The 22,336-nt window shown below is 41.3% G+C and overlaps 2 protein-coding genes across 8 annotated transcripts in view; one reads left to right on the top strand and one right to left on the bottom strand.

Annotated features, from left to right (window-relative positions):
• Positions 1–22,336, bottom strand: part of RB195_019650 (uncharacterized protein) — a gene marked incomplete at both ends in the record, with an annotated part of 60,040 nt that overhangs the window by 6,539 nt on the left and 31,165 nt on the right. For 4 of the 7 annotated variants that reach the window (XM_064187596.1, XM_064187592.1, XM_064187598.1 and 1 more), the window contains 36 exons: positions 30–133; positions 388–666; positions 770–1,042; positions 1,117–1,419; positions 1,487–1,646; positions 1,713–1,828; positions 2,066–2,215; positions 2,269–2,403; positions 2,462–2,555; positions 2,656–2,843; positions 2,928–3,030; positions 3,109–3,165; positions 3,881–4,002; positions 5,290–5,491; positions 9,759–9,847; positions 10,420–10,532; positions 10,950–11,036; positions 11,107–11,213; positions 11,514–11,643; positions 11,699–11,754; positions 12,880–12,944; positions 13,026–13,104; positions 13,173–13,265; positions 13,382–13,463; positions 13,531–13,619; positions 15,485–15,625; positions 15,711–15,842; positions 15,972–16,099; positions 16,353–16,440; positions 16,511–16,624; positions 16,680–16,743; positions 19,315–19,433; positions 19,501–19,593; positions 19,668–19,754; positions 19,820–19,993; positions 21,996–22,136. In XM_064187596.1, the coding sequence (XP_064043473.1) occupies positions 30–133; positions 388–666; positions 770–1,042; positions 1,117–1,419; positions 1,487–1,646; positions 1,713–1,828; positions 2,066–2,215; positions 2,269–2,403; positions 2,462–2,555; positions 2,656–2,843; positions 2,928–3,030; positions 3,109–3,165; positions 3,881–4,002; positions 5,290–5,491; positions 9,759–9,847; positions 10,420–10,532; positions 10,950–11,036; positions 11,107–11,213; positions 11,514–11,643; positions 11,699–11,754; positions 12,880–12,944; positions 13,026–13,104; positions 13,173–13,265; positions 13,382–13,463; positions 13,531–13,619; positions 15,485–15,625; positions 15,711–15,842; positions 15,972–16,099; positions 16,353–16,440; positions 16,511–16,624; positions 16,680–16,743; positions 19,315–19,433; positions 19,501–19,593; positions 19,668–19,754; positions 19,820–19,993; positions 21,996–22,136 (4,557 nt within the window). Of the gene's footprint in view, positions 1–29; positions 134–387; positions 667–769; positions 1,043–1,116; positions 1,420–1,486; positions 1,647–1,712; positions 1,829–2,065; positions 2,216–2,268; positions 2,404–2,461; positions 2,556–2,655; positions 2,844–2,927; positions 3,031–3,108; positions 3,166–3,880; positions 4,003–5,289; positions 5,492–9,758; positions 9,848–10,419; positions 10,533–10,949; positions 11,037–11,106; positions 11,214–11,513; positions 11,644–11,698; positions 11,755–12,879; positions 12,945–13,025; positions 13,105–13,172; positions 13,266–13,381; positions 13,464–13,530; positions 13,620–15,484; positions 15,626–15,710; positions 15,843–15,971; positions 16,100–16,352; positions 16,441–16,510; positions 16,625–16,679; positions 16,744–16,881; positions 16,896–18,940; positions 19,053–19,314; positions 19,434–19,500; positions 19,594–19,667; positions 19,755–19,819; positions 19,994–21,995; positions 22,137–22,336 lie in introns of those variants that run through there. The other 3 variants (XM_064187600.1, XM_064187594.1, XM_064187593.1) reach the window with 3 other exon arrangements.
• RB195_019651 (uncharacterized protein) lies at positions 17,193–18,892 on the top strand (the record flags this gene model as incomplete). Its single annotated transcript, XM_064187601.1, has 4 exons — positions 17,193–17,285; positions 17,427–17,577; positions 17,642–17,748; positions 18,641–18,892. The coding sequence occupies 4 exons, from the start codon at positions 17,193–17,195 to the stop codon at positions 18,890–18,892; spliced, it is 603 nt and encodes a 200-aa protein (XP_064043481.1).

Genomic DNA, 22,336 nt, shown 5'->3' with positions numbered 1-22,336 from the left:
CAAAACTCGAGACAAGCTATTATAGGAACCTTCGGTGTCGGGATTCCTGTTGTTATGCACTTGAATTGATGTCGATCGCCAGGTTTACCGTTCCAAACACGAGGCTCAACTCTTGCGGTTGGTGGTTGCTCTTCTGTAAAGAAATGTAACATAAAATTTGACTTCATCCACTGTCTAGCGATTTTCTAGGGTCAAAGTAAAAAAGAAGTCATTCTGAAAGACCACATGTGTATGACATATTCATATTTTGTCTTTTTTGTGTGAAATCCTAATACTTCACCAGATTTTTATGTACTTAGTGCAATTTCCTAGGATTCGTTGAGCATGGAGATGATTGCAATGTCAAGAAAAGTAGCTGTACTTGGAAGTATAGAAAAAAGTTCTGACCATCAGTGACGATTAGTTTCACTGGCTCCGCTATTCCCGTGCCGAACTCATTCGTCGCCGAGCACACGTACTCTCCCTCATGCGATTCGTCAGCCGCTTCGATTGTGATGTCATCGACTTCGTGAACGACTCCATCAGGCAGATCGCTGTCAGCGTCTCCGTGTCCCCAGTTAATTTGTGCTGGAGTAGGAGAATGCGCATCACAGTGGAATCGTGCTGGTTCACCTCTCTTTACAGTAAGTACTGGTGGAGTTGCCACTGGTCTAGGTGGACCTCCAGCTAAAAAAGAAGGAGAAGACGTCTAAAATATGGTGTTGAGGAATATTCTCCACAATCAAATTAGGAGATTCCTACGATGAAAAATAAAGGGCAACGAACGTACGAGCTTTGACATTAAGTCTACTGGGTGACGATTCCTTGGGACGTCCATCAGGAGGATGATAAGTGCAGACATAGTCTCCTTCATCACTCTTCAAAGTGCTGCTGATCGCAAGAATTCCATCTTCATCAGTAGCTCCGAACGGCAATGGTGTACCATCGGCACGTTTCCATGAAAGCTCTGCATCTGGCTTTCCTTCGACCCAGCATCGGATACTAGCGGGATCCCCTTCGGGTACTGTTTGTTCGGGCGGCGAAACCTGAGGGCCTCGTTCAACTGAAAAAGGATAGGATCGGGTAACGGAAGGAAGAGAGAAACGAATAGTGTAAGCGTGCTGAGAAAGATCGTACCATCACCAACGTCAGGTACCGTAGTCGGAGGAGTCACATGCACTGTGGCTGGAGGTGCCTCTGCTTCTTCTCCGGTGCGAGGGTCTTCCGCGGAACAGATATATTCACCGGCATCGGTGAGTTCAGCTCTATTGACAGTGAATATGCCTTGATTCTGTTCGGAATCTTCGTTGAAATCGCCATGGGCTCGCCTCCATGTGAGATGCACATGAGGATTGCCCGGAACCCAACATCGGATTCGGAATGGAGAGCCTTCGGGAACGGTCTGCTCGATGGGATCAACTTGTGGCTGAAGTTTCGAAGCTAAAATAATAAGTTAAAGGCGTTAGTGCCATTGCTAAGGAAACATTTGTAACAGTTAACAACTCACGCTGTCGAACTGCAATGTGTGCAGGTGGAGCGTCAGCGCTAGCACCACTCTGCGGGTCGTGAGCGGTGCAAACGTAATGACCTTCATCAGATTTTCTGGTCTGCGAAATTGTCAAGACTCCACCTCGTTCTTCAGCATGTGAAGGTAGAGGTTGACGACCCTACACATACATCTTTTGAAGAACTTTTTCGTTTTTGTCAGAAAACAATCACATCACTAAACTGACATGCTTGTTCCATCTTAGTTGAGCTCTTGGATTTCCTGGTACCCAACAACGTATGCTTGAGGGCTGTCCTTCATCCACAGTTTGTGAGGGAGGATCAACTTGAGGTGCCAAAGCTGCTGTAACGTGGGAAGTCGATCGGGTAATTCAATGCCAAGAAAGAATATGTTTCTGTACGGAAGTTTTCGCAAAAACGAAAAGTAAAGTTAGTGATAAACTAGAAATTTGTGGCGACATTTGACTTTTCAGTAGCCTTCTTTTCTTAAAAGCCTCCGGACTTACGATATCGCGGGTACCTCAGGATTTCGGGAATAACTGTCCCAGAGTGTACATGGATGCTGAAGTCATGAACTCACGCGGCCTAACGTTCAGCCTTGCTGGTGGCGCTTCAACAGGCGGACCACCTCGCGGGTCGGAAGCAGTGCAAATGTAATCTCCCGCGTCAGACATCTTAGCGCTGTTGATACGAAGGAAACCATCTCTTTCCAGCGTTCCCTCCGGCAGTGCTGAAATGTTTTGGTTAGACACCAGTCTTAAATGAGGAACCAAGGACAATTACGTTCTCCGGTGCGTTTGGTCCATCGAAGAACAGCCTGAGGGTTTCCAGGTACCCAACAACGGAATTGTGCAGGATCGCCTTCATTCACTGTTTGTTCAGGTGGATCGACTTGAGGTCTTGTTAGTTGCGGTTCGGCTGAAGCTTCTGACAGATTAAAAGGAGAAGAAAGAAGGATAACTGTAGTTATACTCACGCTCTGGTTGACGGAGGTTGAGAGTGACTGGATCAGAATCCAGAGGCCGGTTGTCTCGAGGGTCCGTTGCGGTGCAGACGTACTGTCCAGCTTCCTGGAACTCGTTTCTGATTTTCGGATTCATCACTTCTTTCCAGCAATGCCTTGCAGGCTCAGATGAACCATCATCAGGTCAGTTTCCACAAAATGCTTACGTGTTGCGTGGCACGCGGAATATGGAGGATGCCTTGATGTTCTTGCACAGATGACGGTAGAGGTTGATGACCGGCGCGATGCCACTTCAGTTGGACATCCTGATTTCCAGGAACCCAGCATCTAAAACGAGCTGGTTCACCCTCGTTCACGGTCTGCTCGATTGGATCTACTCGTGGACGCTGAGCAGCTGCAAAAACATATTTAGCGACGAAGTTTGAGTGGGATAAATATGAGTGCTCTATGGATTTCCATGGATTATTAGCTGACTTACGTCTGACCACATCCAAACGGGCATAAGGCGACTGTCCGATACCGTAGTCGTTCACCGCTGTGCACACGTAGTTTCCAGCATCATGAAGCTGAGCCTTCGGAATCTATGTGGAGAATTGTGTACAGATATGTTCTATCCTAGCGTAAATATTTCCTTAGTCTTTCAAAAGTGCATCGCGTACCTTGAGGGCATTGCCGGTTTGGTAAACGCCATGGGGAAGAGCACCTCCAACTCGTTCCTAAACACTAATCTTGGTTACAGGTTAAGCAAATCCATGAAAAGCTATCTTTCCGCATGGTTTTGGCAGCACAATGAGCACAATGGATTCACTCTATCTATTTTTTTTCTTACTTATCTATAGCCCTTTTTTTCTGCATGGTATTTTTTAGACGAAATCCATTCTTGAACACAATATTAATAGTTGATTAATATTCGTGATTATATTCAAATGCATTAAAGACATTAAGGGCAGCAGTAGGGAAAGTTTCGGCGCTAGGTTCTACTTGCCAATGGACAGGGTTCGGAACACTATTTAGTTCACAATACAACACACCTACACTAATCCAGGAATCATAGGTCCCTGCCTACTCAACGAAGCGACTCTTTACTTCCATAGGATTAGCTACTGGAACCAAATAAAGTGGATTTAACTGATAGTGGAAGTGTAATGAATATCTTTATCAGATTAGTTCATTATCAATGCAATTAAGCATTTTTTCGTCACCTATATAGACGTCTAGAAAGTTCACATGACAGACTAAAACTTTTTTCTACTCTTTAAAGTTTTGATTCCAAGACTTGAAGGAAGTGTTCTACGTTTCTGCCGCCATTCCTCAAAATTACCCCTCAATCCTTGCGTAGCGTCGAAATTTTTCCAAAATTCTGCTCTTGAGTAATCCAAGAACAAGAAAATAGTAGAGTCATGATCTCGGTCAATGGAAAATCCTACGCACCTTGTGCCAAGTAATTTGGCAGTCTGGAATTCCAGGAACCCAGCAACGGAATGAAGCCGGCTCGTTCTCGTTTACAGTCAGATGAGGTGGGTCGACAACGGGCTGCGGTGGTCTTCCAGCTGCTGTACAAAAAACAGTTATAAAACAAGAACTGATAAATAAATAAATAATAAATTTAGAACAATTCATCTTAAATGGCTTAAATTTACTGCTCAGTCCAGTATAAAAAAAACAAGTTAACAGAAGAAAGCGACAGAAAAGAAAATAGGTTTAGTGTTGTGGTATTTAAAAGTAGGAAGTTTTTTTTTCACAGGAACCGTAAGATCAACAAATTGAGAAAAGGCATTTATTCCAAAACATAATAATCTTTTAAACGTTAAAGAAATCGATATTGAGGTGGAAGTGCAGGCCTATAAAGGAATTTCTTGCCGCTCGAGCAATAATCTCGAGACCTCTTTGAGGATGTAAAGAGCTCAGCATTTTAGTATTGAAATTGCGAAGAATATAAATCTTGTTTAGTGTCAAAACATTCTCAAGTAGAAATAGTGCAAGATCCGGAAAGATTTAAATAGTTTCTGTTAATGGTTGAAAAACGTTTTTTATTCGAATTATTAGTTCCTTCTACTTACTGGATGCTTTCCAAAGATAATGCACCTACAAGCGTTTAATACCTTTTGATTTCAAAAACTATATGTGACCGCAGTTGAATCTACCAGAATGAGGTTTTCATGAAAGAACTAGATCTTCAGCACAAATATTTCGCCAGTTCAAATAAATCAAAGGAATTCAAAGGAAGGTGGTTGATTGATATTGACTCGCTAGAACTTTGACCATAACTTCGAAAATGCTCAAAGTATCAAAAAGTTCTATCAAAAAAACAACTTCTGCAGCATTTACAGCCAATCGTCTATATTTTCTTCTTCATTGTCATTATTATTTATATCTTTTATTTACATACTTAATATTTTTATGAGTTATGTACATATAACCGAATCTTTTTTCCTTCGATTTCTTCACTTTCATATTTTGACATCTATAGAATGTATATTTTTTAGTTAACATAAAAATGCATGAAAAATTATGAATAAATGGTCTTTGGTACAAAAATGGTGATCTAAAAAATACATCGATCATTTTTGTCATGCATATTCAACCTCTCAAAATCTTGCGATCAAATTTCACAATTAATTTCATTGGTTCCACAAATTTGAATTATTTTTCTACTAAAACACTTCCACATAAACAAACAGTGGAATGACTTTTCCGGTCTGATAGATTTCAAAGAAGAAAGTTAGAGGTTTTGCACACTTGTAAGCATCATGTTATGAACGAAAAGCGTTTACGTTTTGCTATCGAGTAATGTTGATTAGTGAAGCAAACCAAAAGTGTTAGCAGGCAAGAAGACTGACTGGCTGACGAACTGATGGTTAACGTCGCGTCATCGGCAGCAATCGCATTGACGGTGGTGGCCATACATCGATACTGGCCCTCGTCCTCTTCGCTGACCCCTTTCAAGTACAACATCGTCGTGTTTCCGTAAATTGTGAAGTCCGCTGAAGGGGGTAACGACGGATACCCGACGCGTATCCATTCGAGACGAACATGGCTGCGCTGGATAGAAGTGAGGTTAGAAAGCAACTCAAAACTCAAGCAAATTACTTAAAGAAACTGAGAACAGATAGCACATTTGAAACAAAAATGCCAAATCACTCAAGGTTTTATTCGATCTGCCTTCTGCTTGAGTAACGTCTATTAAAATGCATCAAAATACGTCCCGGATAACTGAGCAACCTCTGCCGAACTATGAATTCTCATGCTAGTGTATTCCTTATTCGAATCAAAAGTCAACTCAGATTTGAAGCGACAGCCCTCTGCCACGGATTATCTGCACGTTTAAACTTTTAGAGATAATTTATATTCGCGAATTGCTCAGGAATTTTCGGATGACTATGGGACTCGAGATTGAAGAGAAATAGGGGAACCTTCACGAGAGAGACGTAGAAAGGCCGTGACATGTGAGGATTACCCTAGGTGACATATCTGGATGTCTAGTAGCGATTCTAAACCATAGCCCGATGGAGTCGGTTCTGCCCACCTCTAGTTATTGCGAGAAAGAACAAAAAAAGCCGCAGAAATGGGAGTTGACCCACTAGCGTTCGATGCCCTTGCCAGCAAACTTTTTGGATCTTTGAATTTTTGAATTTTATTCTCAACTTTTTTGCGGCACAAATTCTTGACATTCTTCCAAAAGCGGAGCATAAATGTCTTTGTGGATAAGTGCCACTCTTGGAGTGGCACATATGCGCAGAATGTTATGGGCTTTCGATTAAAAGATAAAAGGATGCTCAACACATGTATGTTGTTCTTCTACTTCTGTTTCTCTTCTGTACCTATCGTGGTATATATGACGGGCACTACAACTGTGCCTCAATCAAAGGGGTCATAGAGTTCGGGAATTATGTAAGGCAACTTATCACCTACTCAATTTTTCACATTTACTGTTTTTTTTTTATTCTGCTGGGATTAAAACCTCGTTGCCTTATCTCTGATGGTTAAAATGAAGAACAAAATCTAAAGTGCTTGGCTCTGATAAGCCCCTTTGAGATCCATCATTGCGTTCCGTTAATTCTGGATTACTTGTGGTTTTCAAACTTATGTTTGACCTGATCAGTGATCCATACAGACCGATAGTTGCAGAAGGCAAGGGGCTCTATTCTCACAGACGAATCTGATACAAATATGGCCGACTCCGGAGGGAGGAAAGCCCTGGTTGGATAGTATCGAATCATCGACACCATAGATGTATATGGTGCTGTCCTCCACCATGCGCACTCACGGTTATAATAGCACTGATTAAATAATGGATTTAAAAGTTAGAAGGATAAAATGCATGACTTTGACCACTTCCTATAGGGATACGCTTACGCTTTTGGCTTTTGGCTTTTTAGGGTATGCCATAGTGATGATCTTTATGCGGAGATTGATGCGGTATACCGGCGGATAACATGTGGAAGATGTCAACATCCTGCACCGTCATCGAAATTGGCTACAGAAATCGTCCTCGCTTCTTTGGTCATATACTAAGCAGGTCAGCAGATCGATTTATTCAACGAGTTCTGAGAAGTTTTTCGGGTTTTAACTGTAAAAGGACACCTGGCCGAAAGTAGAAGTTCTGGACTGAGGTAGGACGTGAGGACACTCAGCGTGGATAGCCAGTGCAAGCGAGACGTAAGGTTCCGCAGGATATGAAGTAGCAACGATTGGATTGATTCTGTGCAAGTTCTCGCAGAAGATCGAGAAACTTGAGCATAGCTATGTTCAAGGACGGCACACATCGGCGAAGACGCGGGTAATCGCCTCAGGCTATGACATTAGCCCGCCGATTAACTCAAGAAGGTCACTCTTACGCGTTCGACATCAGTTCAGAATAGCTTGAAGTTTGTGCACGCGCGTGCAGCCTTACAATAACTTGCGAGGACTAGCCGATGTGCAGAGTCAGTGTTTTTATCTTCCCAGACAAGTCCAGTACCAATTTTTCGACCCCGGAGAGATGAAAGGCATGGTTTACACAAGGGCGGATTCAAACCTCCGATCGACGGTGCAGACAGGGCTACCTCTTACCGACTGTTCTACACCCGTTTTTGGTCCAGTCAGTTTAAACGGTATATCCAGTCTTTGCTCGCAGCAAAACGTTGTATTACCTTTCCTATCCATTTTATTTTAGCTTCAAGCATTTACATTTGCAATGAGAAAATGGTATGAATCTAAGACGTAGATAACGTTGTCACAAACATATCCAGTCGCGTCAGCGTGTCCCTTAAAAAGAACACCACGGATCCTGAAGGATCCGTACTCTTGATTTTAAATGTCTAACTTCTGCTGGTACTGGCTCTCTTATTTCAGAATAGGTCTACAAGAAAATTGAGTCTATCCAGTCCGAAATTTAGCATAGTTAACACTGCAGCGATTATTTTTCATACAATATACATCAAATGAGCGAGGGTGACGCAGTCACTAAGAGGTTCCGCTATGACTCGATCGATGGTCCGAAAATGATTGGTTTGAGAGGATGAAAACACAGACTTTTCACATCGGCCAGCCCCCACAACTCGTTGTGCAGGATAGACGCGCGCTTGTAGACCTTAGACGATTCTGAATTGAAGTGAAGGCGTTGGGGCATCCCGAACGAATTAATTAACGTCAGACACCTAACGTTTTTCTTTTATCCTTATACATTAAACTATGATAAAACTTATGATGAAATCATGAGATTTTCCAGAGATGAGACGAAGCCGAAAATTCAACAGATAAACTGAAATTCTAAATAAGAAATAAGAAATGATAGTGATAACTAGCGAAAGGTAAAAAACTCAAAGTCAACCAGGAAGGAAAGAGAGAATAGAATTATTCAAGTGCGTTTTGTACTACATTCCAGAGACTTCTGTGGATTCAAACATTTGTAACGCGCGCAACGAAATCTGGACATTAAGTTAGAAAAAAATAGATGTCAACAACAGCCAAAGATTCAAGATTCGAGGTTTTTAAAGTACCAAGTAATTCTCCAGGATACTCATTCAAATAATTTTCAATAGCTACTGATGAAACGTTTAAAAAAGGAAATGTACTAGAAAATAAGGAGACAGGAGCAGGCGTACGTACGACTTGAACAATTCCTTGACTTTTTTTTAACGAAAAATTGATGATTGCCTATGGCGCACCCTTAGTTACTTCCGGTCTCCAAGAGGGAATCAGAGCTGGGTTGCAAAATCAGTAAGAGGCTTCAGTTTCAGTTATTCAAAACAAGACATTGTCGGGCTTGAGAAAACACCTAAAATCTGATCTAAAAATGATTTACGATAGCTGTCCAGTGTATCGAATCAGTATTTTCATAATTGCTGATAGGGGTGATACCAATTTATCGACGGATCCCGAAAAGATGACGGTCTTGGTTTCACGGTTGGGCGGTAATAGCAGAACCTCTTATCCAAACAACATTTCATCCAAACGGTAGGTTATTTCACTTATTTCATCCAAACGGCAGGTTTTCCGGTTAAATACAACAGATGTGAGTTCTATTATGAGTATGAATCTCGACAAAAACCCGTCTTGATCAGATAACCAATTCCATGTGTACGGAATTCATTCTCTCACGTGCAGTATGAATGCAACATGGAGAAATTCATCGCACCAGGATAACAGACTAGAATTTTTATTTCTATCCTCGAACAACTGTTTCCTGAGAGCCAGTAGCAGCAGGACAGAAATCCACCTTTCTTTGAGAGCCTACAGACGTACCTCTTCTCGTTAGCAAGCTGAGTAAGGGGCAGGTGTCGAATAGCGGTTAGAGGTTCCACTTCCTGCACGATCGAATCCGCTCTAGTGCTTACCAAGCCTTTCATCCCTTCGGGGTCGATAAATTGGTACCAGACTTGCCTGGGAGGATAAAAATATCGGCTAGTCCCATGATGTCATTGTATAGGCCAGTTGCACGTTCGTAAACCTCAAACGATTCTGAATTGAAGTGAGTGTGGGGGCGCATCCCAAGCGGATAAATTAACTCCAGAAACTTTATCCTTTATCCCTTAAGCTGAGTAGATCACGAAGATCCAAAGTGACTTGAACCTACAACCCGAATCTAGATTCCATGATTTACCTAACATAGATGAGAAGTGCACAATACGAAGGAAAAATTCGAATGAAATTTTATGGACGCCAGTTTATCGTCACCCACATTTTGTTCATGTTGTTAAGCATGAACGCACACTAAGGTCTTAGATCGTACCCAAGCAGTAAAGCAGGCCGTTCGAAGATCTGGGAAAATGTGTTAAGATCAAAACAAAATGGTTAAAAACCGAAAATGCGCGTTGTCAGAGCATACCATGGGTCCAAGGATCTGACAGATCCACTGCACATGCGCACCCTCGGGAACCAGTTGGCGTTTCGGCTCCAGGATTCGAACTCGCAGCGCTGAAGGCCTTGATTAGGGCGAACACTCGAAACATCAAGACTACGCAATCGAACGACGGGACGAGACGATGACTACGACTGAGCTCGGCGGTTCTCTGGATGAGGACACTGATACCAAGCAAACATAGTTTATTAAACGAAACAAAGCTTATGTGTGAACAACGGGATTACGTCATGATGATGCAGTGCAAAAAGGCAGAAAATTGGAAGGACATCAAAGGCTACGATGAGGATACGAGAGGGCAGTGAAAATTATGCAGTGCTAGTAGAACAATGACGTTATCACCAGGACCACCAACAGGGCTACACACAATTGACGGCGACGATGTTGAGACATTGTGAAGAAAAAAAAAGAGCGACACAACACCAACCAGGTGAGCACATAAATCGAACAGACGAACAATAAGCATCACACAAAACACGGCAGTGCTTCGAACACGTCCTGCGTGAAACTACCGCCGACAGGAGGTGCTGCGACTGTCCGCACGACTACTAAAGCGCTCAGTGCTGGTAGAACCGCGATCGGACGCGAATACGGCGTCTACGATGCCGATTGCGACGGCGTTGTTCACCTTCGTGGGGCGGTGGTGGTGGTACGTAGGTCCTTTCGTTGTCTCCTACATGACCGATCGGTTCGCATGGACGTCCTGCGATCTTGTGAGAGCGAGTGTAGCCGGGAGCACATCTGTAAGGGTAAAGTTCAGAGGTCCCAATCCACTGATAATAATGAGACATAGAAAAGCGAAATCATAGATTTTCTGCAAAAATGTTGTGAAATACTGTTTTTGAAGAGAACAACTCCAAACTGGCAGAACAAACAAAAAATCAGAAATAATCAGTACCCTTCACTTATTTTGCTCGTTCAACAAAAACAAGTTGGTTCGATAAATGGAATGTATGATTTAGCTTCGTAAAAGGTACTAAAATGGGTTCAAAAATGTACAATTCGAAGAATTCACAAGGACACCTTCAGCTCGAGTACGCAAATACCCTTGACGAGTCGGGTGGCAGGTCAAGTGATTTATTCCCGTTACCTCTATTTTGTACTTTATTTCCGTTGATAACCAATGACCAATATGTATGATATGATATGTAAACTCACTCATCGCATAGTCGTCCAGAAAGACCTGCCGGGCAATTTCTGCAAGCCACCTGGCCTTGTGGGTCGAGATAGCAGTCAGCTGCTCCACTGAGAAATTAACAGCGTTATTATTGTCTTGATAAAAAAAAACAACAACAACAAAGTATTGCGTGCTCACGGGCATGGACATGGAGTGCAATCATAGGGAGTGCCTTTGGTGGCGTCACCGTAGAAACCCTTCTTGCATCGTTCGCAATGTGTTCCTTCGGTGTTATGCTCACAGAGCTGAAAAAAATGGTTGTGAAAATCATTTCAAAAAGTATGTCTAACATTATATGCATAACAATGCTAGGACCAAGTCTAGATCTTCCCCTAAAATTGTTTTCGTTTAATTTTAGCCGGCTCTACTTCTCTGGTATATACCTTCTTTATTTTTTGAAGTTATTTTTTTGTTTTGTCTTCGTTCTTTTTGTTACTTGAGTTTTACTTCATTTTTTTTCAGTTGTTACTCAGTTGTAAACATATTTCATAGTGTATTAGACAAAGAAATAAATATGTAGCATTTGTCTGTAATTACGTTCGTACCAAGCATCTTCCAAAGGAATCACATCCTCTTGGAGAGTGATTGTTACAGTGGCAAGGAGGTCTTGTCGCAGCCGGTTGGCAGTCATGAGGTGTTCCTCGTCGAGCATCTCCCACAAATCCTGGTTTGCATCTGAAAGCCTCGTTTAGTATCGAGAAACTTAGTTTGCAAACAAAAACATGACCACCTCTCGCATTGGTCTCCTTCGGTGTTGTGCTGACAGTCAACGCAAAAACCGTATTCCTGAATAAGCGAATTTATCAACGATATGGCAGCTCTCGTTAAAATTTAATTGAAGCATTTTTTCTAAAAGGGAGCGCAACACAAAATTGACTATGATGGGATCGTTCATGTAACATATAGAGTTTGGTGTGTAGACTGCAGGAGTAAGCGTGTATATGCTCAATTCCTCCTAATCGTCCTGAAAATCGGCATGGGAAACTCCTTCAAGACCTTGTAATGCGCCAACTAAAGAACGCGTTGCTTCCGCAATCTATTTTCCACGCCCCTATCTCTATCTTCTCGTAGGAATTTCAGAAAATCGCCGATTTCGTGGTATGCAGCGTTTAAAAACATCTGAGTTGTAGCGCAAGAAAAAACAAAACACCGAAACGGAAGTGATTGCTTTAAAGGCATCACCCCACGAATCTGAGGTGGTGCAGATTTCAGGTGGAGTATTCGTATATGGGATGGGAGACTACGGAGAGGGAGGTGATACTTGTGCGCCGGAAGATGCGGACTGGACACAAGACTGGCGCGCTCCAATCGAACCTCTTGTACAAAATGGTGCGCCAAAACGAATGAAGCCGTATCTTCCGGGCCGTTTTTTACGGCAATTAGGAAGAAATGGACGGAATCACCCTCCTCTCCATAATCTACTCTCCTGTGTAAGAATACTCCACCTGAAATCTGCACTCTTTCAGTTTTGTGGGGTGATGCCTTTAAGCGAATCTTTCCAGTGCAGAAAAAGGACGCAATCCAACGTAACTGCAACTTTTAGCTGATTCTCACATGCTGATTCGAGAAGAAAATGATTTTTGCTCTGCCTTGAGCTCCGTAAATAAAATCGTTCACTATCCACTTTTTTTAGATTCAGCGATAGAATTCGCTTAGTGAGGATCACTTAGTTCTAATGTTATGTCCTGGTAAATAAGAGATAGGTTTACTTTTTAGTTTTTTTCCTACTTTTAAAATAAGGTAACTGATTAAAAATAAGTTTTAAACCAAGAGAACCAGAAAATTAGGAAAAAGAAGATTGACTGGTATTCCGCTTACATTTCCAGACAAAGAATGACATTGTTTCAGCGTATTCTTGGATTGTCAGTTTTTTTTTATGATGCTTCTACAGAAGAATTTATAGTCACTTACCTTGTCACACTGAGTTGCATGCCCATGGCATTCACAACGTTCGCACAGGCCCAAATACAAGCCACCTAAACGAGAAAGGCAACCATTACATTTTATTGTTTTTCTCTTCATCAGCCAAATATGTGCTGACGAAAAAACAAAATTACCTCCGGTTCTAGAATAACCCGGAGCACAATCTTCGCAAGAAGTGCCGATGTAACCAGGAGGACATACACATTGTTCTACCTGAAGATTGTTCCTACGGTTACTTTTCGCAAAATACGGACTACGGTAGGGTATTCCCGTGCACCAACCTCATAAGCTGGTTGACCACGTCCTTGTGGTTCAGCGAATTCCATCGATACACTTATGAGACTAGACTGTGAACATTCTTCCATGTATGTGGCCTAGAGAAGTCAAAAATTGGTCGGGGATTATAAAAAAAAACACGTAGTTTTCCCAACATCAATGTTTCCAGGAAGTTTGTGTTGCTTCAAAGCTAACATAAATTAGAAGCAGTCACCTTGATGAGAATATCGTCAAGATCAGCCAGAGCCATGAGCAGGTGTTCACGAGTTCCTTGCTGTCCGTCAACCCGTTGCCATCTGCAATATTTCACTTTTTTCTAAGAGCGATGCCTAACGGAGCGAAACAACATCTACAATTGCGCACCTGTCTTCAAAGAACTTCAGTTCGATGGTATTTTCTCTTTCAGGGTGGATTGTTTCGCGGTGAGTGTGTTGTAGGGTTATGTCGTTACCCTAAAACATAATGTAGTTAGTGGACGATGAAGTGGTCCCCTGAACGGAAAAGACCATATTATACATTATTGATAATCATGTCATTGTAATTATGTCCAAAGGATCTTCGGAAATGGTTCGAAAACAATTGGAGCCCTTCGAACGTGCCCGTAAATAAATGAAGAAGTGCAAAATAGTTACAAATTGCTTACACTTCTTTACTAAATTTGTGTTTTTATACTTTATTTTAACTAACTTATTAGGAAAATCAAGAGGAAGATGGTGCACACGAATTTCATGTCCTGAATCATCCACATATGCGGATGAGTCCTGTTGTGTATGTTAACGAAAGACCCTAGCATTTCCTACTTTTATCAAGTATATCATCAACCACAATACAATAAAAAGAACGACTTGTTTACAAACAAGAGAAGTTCTCCATAAAAAAGGAAGAGCCAATAAGGTATGTTCGGCAGAAAAACGTTTCTAAATGGAACATGGTCACGAAAAAAAAAATCACGTCTCTTCTCTAATGCTGTTCCTAATTCTTTGTTGTCACAATAATGTATTTTGACCAACTAAAGTAAAAGTATTAATTTGCGACGGAAAATTCCAGGCGGTTGAGAGCTTTCGCTAAAAAGAGTTGAACTGATCCTTGCGTAAACGGAAACACAATATTGGGTGTCTCGTCAACATTTAAACTTTCAATACTAAATATTGAGAGATGTTTCAACAAAAACAAATTATTTTTTTACTTCAGCACAGCACCACATTAGCTACGCTCCATAGATTTCAGTAAGGGTTATCACTGAAATCCCTCAGATGATTGATCTATAATAGAATCATGAATTTTCAAACTTCACCTATAGAATCCACAATTATTTCAAAGGCATTTCACGAAAAAGTTTTTGCGCTTAGTATCCTCGAAATACCATATCAAAAATATGAGACCGACTTGAAAAAAGGTTTGAATTAAAATGCAAGAGATACGGTGGTTTGTTGGAGCGAAGAAATCTGCTAATGCTTAAAAAATTGCACTCGCGTTCTCTAATAATTACGGTAGGTGGATATGTCGGTCAAATCGATTCGCAAACGAGGTTTGAGAGAGAGAGAGAGAGAGAGCGGAAGGAACAAAGGGTGTAAATCAAGGAGACAAGAGCGTACGCTCCGGCAACGCGTCACATTCTCTCGGTTGAACACCATCTGTACACAAGCACTATTCGTTGTGGGAACTATCCCTGTTAATCGCTCTTTTTCCCTTCCTTCTACAATATTCGGTTACCCTAGAACTATTCACTTACGCGCATATGTTTAAATATTTCATTGTTTTTACAATGCGAATCGATACTCAATTAACTGTTCAAGAAATCAATCAGGTTGTATTAGCAGTCGTGAGCATTAAATGAATAAAACACGCTGTAGAAAAAATGAGACATTAAAAGGAAGGCAAAAAACTGACGGAATAGGAAATGGTTGTAATAAAAAATGTGAAGAGGTTCGGCGGAATTCTCGTTTGTTATCGAGAAAAATAGAAGTTTCCCGGAAGAAAAATATCTTAAGGAAAACAGCAATCGCTAAGAAATGAATGCTACTCGCTGCAAAGTTGTAATTCGTACTGCATGCCTTTACTATGAGAGCCCCATGTATATGTCCACAAATATTATTTCAACGGGATCAAAACTACTGAACAAACATGATTTGTTCAACAACAAGCTGCACGGTATTCTATCGTAAACTTGTGAGTTCTACCTCTACAGCATCACAATGATTACTGTATCTAGTAACTAAGTAGGATGTTAGAAACAGCTAACAAGGTTTTTGCACAAAATGTAGAGAATTTATAATGTTAAATAGTCATGAACTCGCACAAATAATCAACGACCCACCCTAATGATGACATCAGGCTCCTGGTTAGTTCTGCCTTCACCGGAGAATCGGAATGTGTATTTTAATGTACCACCATACGCTGTAACCTTGTTCCCGAGGAATTTAGCCGGAAGTTTCCAGTAGAGCGTCTGTCCATTGGCCTAGAATAGTGGATTCATTTATTAAGTTCATTGATAAGATAAGGATAGGGAACAAGAGAAAGAATAGAGCATAGAGGAGCCGGACCTCTTGGAAGTTCACGAATTCGATGGCGCGTCCGCTAAGGTAAGCAGGAGTTGGTGGGCGATACGGTTGTCGGATATCCGATGTTGTTAGGACGAGCTGATCGCGATCTCCACGGGGATAGTTGATTTCCACCTGTAAGGAATACATTTATATCTGAGGAAAAATTTTGGATTTAATACATGCATCAGGTACCTATATAGTAATATCTAGTATCCATATCTAGTAATATTTAGTAAAGTCGACTGTAAAGTAAAAACCAACTGTCTGTCTTCGGAAGCTCGAAGATTGACATTGCTGAGTGACACCAGAGCAGAAGCATGGGATACATCCTTGCGGGTTCGTAGCAGACATGTAGAAGGAATGTGGCGGGCATTGGTCACAGTTCGGACCTGGATTTAAAAAAAAAGTTGGATAATGCACAGCCTATTCAATTTGCTTTTGACTTCGTTTATTCTAATTCGATTTTTGCTTTTGTTAGAAGAGGCTTATTTTGACAAGCCACGGAAATTTTACTTTTGTACACATCCACGAAATACTGGGACTTTCGCGTAAAACATGCGTTATACGTTAACATATAGTTAAAAACAAGGCGAAGCGCAGAATTTTTACCACTTCCTGAATTTCCATTGCAGTAAAACATACCTTGCGCATAAGTTTTGCATTCACATCTTCCTCCATGACCAGCATATGGAGAAACAGCACCGGCGCCAGTACACTGAGCTTGTCTTTGCTTGAAAAACAATCAGAAATTAAAGAAGATGTTAGGGTGACTAGAAAGTACACAGACGAACAGAGCAAACCTGAATAGGCACACAAGTTCCCAGATAAGGACCGTGACCAGATCTCTCGTATCCTGGAGCGCAATCCTCACACGATGTTCCAATGTATCCAGGTGGGCATGAACACTGTTCAACCTAACAGGAAATCGTAAAATAGTATTATCTGAATCTGGCAAATGAATTCAGTTACCTCAAGCGCAAGTCCATCAGAGGTTGGTCGATCCACAGCAATTTGCCAAGAGACGTGGCCGAGGCTGGAAATTGGCGATTTCTTCCTAATCCTCATTTTAGTTATGATCCCTCCTCATTTGCAAACATTTCTTGTAAAATTCTATGTTTATCACCGCTTCGTAAACAGGCATACTTAGCCCTATGTGATTAGTGTCTGTAACATGATTTCTGCCATATTTAGTTGTCTTTAGTCACCTTGGAGACAGTCGTTCAGATGTGTTGTGAACGACATTTTCCAGCTGTAGCCATTCCTCGTTGTTATTAATGTATTTTTAAATGGCGCTCCAGCAAACCGAACAACTCTTACATCACTTTGAAATACCCTTATCAATATGTACTCTTTCAACGGACGTGGTGTCAATTAATATAAAACGAGAGAAGGAGAGGGGCGGCGACTTCGAGACGACGACGACGAGCACTCGTCTAAGCCGTCAATCCCTTAGGCAGGGGAGCCGTTACGAAGCATCTAAGGATGACGCGTCAGCACGGTGGCCGATGTTTTATCTGTCTGTCACCATATTGGCATCGAAATCTACATAACGAGAAAATGAAGGAGAAACTGAAGGTAGGAACATCGTTATTCATTGAATTTTCAAATTTTTCCTAACAGCGCTAAAAGTTGAACTTATACCCTTGCTACGATCAACCAAAATAAATAATACGATAAAGATGCAATGCAGATAAAAAGAAGCAGATTATTTTTCAGATAATGAGCGCATACGAACTCGACATTTTGCCCTCACTCTGGCGAAATGTTCTCTTCAAAAATGCTCATTTTTGTGAGCATGTCTGTCACAGTTGGTTGAATCGTTCGAAACGAGCGACAGGCCAAACCAATGACGAATTACGAATGCCAGGTAAAATTGTATGTACTTCACCTGTAAAACATTCAGGCACAAAAAAAAAATCTTTTCTTTTTAGAAGGAGCAGACTATGATTTAATACAGAAAGAAGCTGTACGGCTTGAGGAGATGCTGGACGGTTTGATTGACGGAATTCGGAGAAGAGCTCAAATCACTGATAACAAGGCTCGATATTTTCATAAATTTTCATAAACTCTTAAATAAAAAATTCTCAACTATTTTTAATTGTTTACAATCATCACAACTCGACCAAAAAGAAGTTGCTGGGACAAAGGCTTCTTCTTCACTTTCATAAATAATGCTGTTTTTAGAGGTACAACTTCTATTCACATTTTATTTAATATTAACCTTTTGTACTAGACCTCGTAAAAATGCACATTTTCAGCGATATAGCATTAAAGTGCTAAAATATCGTGATCCCATGTTTTTTTTTCTTTCTTAATCAATTTACTTAATAGTTGAGTATACATGCTTTGTTCTTCTTCTTAAGTCGTACCTTGAAATTTTTGTGTTCATCTTGATGGAATTAGTTTCCGGAGCTTTTATTACATTTAAATATGATCCTTTGCAGCATCGTTACTGAAGATTTCCCTTTCTAATTTAACATTTAGTTATATTCTCTGCAACTCTAATCAATCATTTCTGATATGAAGTTTAAGGATCTCTCAATTCCAACTTGCAGCGAAGAAACTATTTGAAAACTGTACAACCAATTAGGCCTACAACAAATGTGAATATGTCCAAACGTGAAAGAAGAAAGTCCAACGAACGCTATTTGCAGAGAAGACGAATAACAAGGAGTGCAAAAACGTGAATCAGTGGAAGCGCCTCGAACAAAAATTACAAATTTTTCTGAGATTTTTCCAACTTTGTTGTTCATAACAGGGTCACGAGACCCAGTAAAAAAGCTCCTCGATATATTCCTTTAATTATTTGAATACATCGAAAGGTCCTCCATAAATAGAAGAAAGAAGGGTCATAATCGACCACTACTGATCTTATAAATTCTACAGCAAGAATGAGGTTGTTTTCGCACATGGTTATCTTACAATTTCAGGACTATTTAATGATATTCGTTCGAAAAAGAGGCGGCAGAAAACAACGAGTGACGTGGTTGCCGAGTGGACAGCGAAAAATTCGTGGCACATGGTTTGGCTTGGCTGAGAGTTTGATAGAGCAATACTCAGCGAATCTGGAGCTTGAGGATGTGCATGAAAGGGAGATACGAGTCATTGTCTGGAAACATTTCATTCTTGCTCTTCTGCAACTTCTTATCGAATACAGTAGTTCGAATACATCACGAACGTAACGTAGTGCTTATTTCGTATTTGTATCGATATTTCGAATCATTCACACTTCATTCATTGCGTCCAACTGCGATGCCTTTCAAATAAAACTCGCTTTGCATCAGAGCGTGATTTTTCTCTTCACGCGGACTCTTGATCCGATTTACATCGTCACAATCTGCACTTCATCATCTTAATGTGAAAATGGTTGATTTCGTGCAATAACTTTGCATATGCTCACGTAAATTATTTCCAAATTCTGTTTCTATGAGCATTTCATACGATCCGTCACCGAATCTTCTATCTTCATCACTCCAATTTTCTTATACTTGGACAGTTTCATTGCTTTTTAGCTCTACGAACTATGGGAATTGAAAATAAAACATTTTCCTCCAAATACAACTTCCACACAAACCGTACAGAGATTCCACCTAAGCTGTGTTACCTGGAAGAATACTGATGATCGACATGGGTTGCTCGGATAAGAAGAGAGTCGAGGTCAGCTAGAACCATCATCAGATCTTCTCTAGTAGCAGGAGCTCCGTTTAGTTGAGTGAAGCTCGACTGAATGAATTTTGTATTGGAACCCGAGTGATTTTAGACATTAGGCCACTTTGATGTGTTACTTTACCTCGTACGTTTCCAGAGTAATTATGGTTGGTCTGTCAGATGATAGAATCTGTTCCTGGTTGTGAACGTGGTGAGCGAGGACAATTTGATTGCCCTGTACAGACAAAGAGATGATTTTGAGAAAACAAAGGAAACCGCCGGGAAATACGGGAGACTGGAATGACAAACCTTGATGACGACCATAGGTTCGCGACTCATCGAGCCACTTCCGCTATACATAATTTCAAACTCCATTTTACCACCGTAAGAGGTTACCTAAATGTGAGCACGATTACTTCGCATTCTTTTCCATCAGTCTCGCCTGAATTGTGTTTTCGAACCTTGTCACCAAGGAATCTCTGCGGCATCCTCCAGTATTTGGTTCCAGGAATTTGTGAAGGATAGGTCAGGAATCCGGATCTCGAGTAATCGAATCTAGTGTCACGGTCTACGTCTCTTTCCTCTATATCAGATAACATCACTCCTTCTGAACTTCCAGCAAACATCAGACGATCCTTGAATAAATTTATGAAGCATCAAGTGAGAGCTGTCTATAAGGAATGACTTGTGGTTTCCATTCTTAGAGGAGGAAGGAAGTGCGACAGGTTAATTGTTGCAAGTGCTATAGTTGCGTCAAAACGACATGAAGCAGGGACCTCAGCGTAGGCGGCTGCGCTCGAAGCGGCGCGGTGCAGCGTAGCGGTTGGGATCCTCGCTACCGTCACCCATCTCTGCAGTCCGAAGTGGTCCCACTTCAACTGCAATCGCTATTTCCACCGCTTCGAACGCAGCCGCTTACGCAACTGTCCGTGCTTCATGTCATCTTGAACCGACTGTACCAGTGTTAGGAAAGGAATTGTTAGGATTGGGGAGAAATTACATTTCTGGAAATGCACAGCAAATGGGAAGAAACATTCGGGTTAGTGAGGTAAGTACTAATGTCGAGGGGAACCATAATGAAAAATGTTCACAAAGCCACAGAAGAACAGAAGACCAAATAGGACGGGACTTACACAAGCTGCATCCTGAAACTATCGTCGAGTGATAAGGAATATGAACATCTGTGAAAATCTACGAAAAGCGTGAGAATTTTCGCGACGCTTCAGCATGGTTACAGGTGACAAAACAAGTAGCTGACAATACATCGGGACATTACAGAAAGAGTCATAATTAGAGACTAAAGAATTAACTAAAGACAAAGGTCCACAACTTAGTAGAACCAAAACTCTTGCGACAAAAGGCTACATACACTGAGTAACCAACTAAGATTGACATAACTGAATGTCCTGCAGAAACTGAGCCGATTTCTGAAGAAAACACCAGAAATTCCTTGCTTTTTCTCTGAATATATTCAGTGTAGAATGTGTTCATCCGAGTGAGCGCGCCACGTCCGCCGCAGGCCGCTTCGCTCCCTGCTTTGCAAGCATCTCCTCTCCCCTCGGCACTGTCCCCATCGATAACTCATGGCGCTCACTCGGTTGAACACATTCGTCACCGATGATATATAACGAAAAAACGGGAAAGATTGTGGACTCCATATTCATCGTATATCAAAGTGGTCCTGCTTTTAGTGAGCAATTTGCAACACGATATGTTAATTGTGCGATTCCGCGAGAAGTAGCTGGTGATACAGGTTTTGAGCTACGTTTACAGTAGCTCAAAACCTCTATCACCAGCTAGGAAATCAATCCAGCAAATGTTTGTTAACATTCATTTGTAGGCACAACTCATTTCCAAAAAGATTGTTAAGGCATAAATTAATCCAGAACTCCTTCATATGTTTTCTTTCATTGGAATACGATCGTAACGCATTCTATGCCTACAGTTTCTCTGCATTTGTTTCCAGTGAGACCGAGAGAAGAAACCAAGGAAAATTTTGAAAATGAATGATTCCAAATTTTGAAAAGGATTTGATCCGTGAAGCATGGGTGAGAACTACGGCAGCTCAATCGGTTCAATCCTTGGATTCACAAAATGTTCTGAACAAGAAATGAACTTCCATTACGAAAAACGCAGAATAATGCAGATTTGCGGTTGAGGGCTCAAAAAGGGGCTAAGAATGAAAGCTGGTTTTCAGGAAATACAGTTGGTAATTTAATGGAAGTACTAGAAAAGAACAAAATAGAAATAGATTTGCACCGCTAGTTACAAATTTGTGCACGGGAACTGAATAAACATTCTGAAAAGATGTAGTGAAGGGCGATTGGATCTATGAAACTACTATATACATTTCCATGCACAGCTGGGCTAAAGCCTGCGAGCCGAGGAAGTTTTGATAGAAACAGAACGTGATAAAAGGGTTTGTAAAAAAGGAGTATATTTAAAAAAAACCTCTAGCTCTAAAAGTCCTACTACATCTAGGCGTCTGCACATGCCATGCCATGTGAATAAAATGCGTAAGAAACTTAAAACACGAAGAGATTTCTAGTGCACAGCGCTAACTACAAGCAAAAAGTTCTGATAGAACATCTGTATCTATCCATCTAAGGGGTGAGAATGGGAAAAACATTCACCCACCTCCGTTCTGTACCAACTGCTTGAACGGCACTGGTCCGTTACTCCGAAACAGAAGCACTTCAGACATCCTTGCGGCGCTTTTTCGCTCAAATGGAACGATCCGGGTCGGCAATCAGTACACGAAGGACCGGTCACTAATGGCTGTAATAAAATGTAAGCTTATCGACAAGTTCTGAGACAAAGAGTCGTGTAACGTTCTACAAAAGGTGGAGATCTCTGTGCTGCGCACTATTTTGCGCCCGGTGAAACTCTGTTGAGTACACGGCTGCGCCGTGGGACCTTCAGCCAACTCCGCCCTTCGGCTGGGAGCAAGAGGCTACGCGCATCGTCTAATGTGTGAT

Source organism: Necator americanus, chromosome II (assembly GCF_031761385.1).
Source record: "Necator americanus strain Aroian chromosome II, whole genome shotgun sequence".
In the NCBI taxonomy this organism is placed as follows: Eukaryota; Metazoa; Nematoda; class Chromadorea; order Rhabditida; family Ancylostomatidae; genus Necator; species Necator americanus.
The sequence above is the reverse complement of the archived record's forward strand: the minus strand, read 5'-3'. Positions and strand labels throughout refer to the sequence as shown.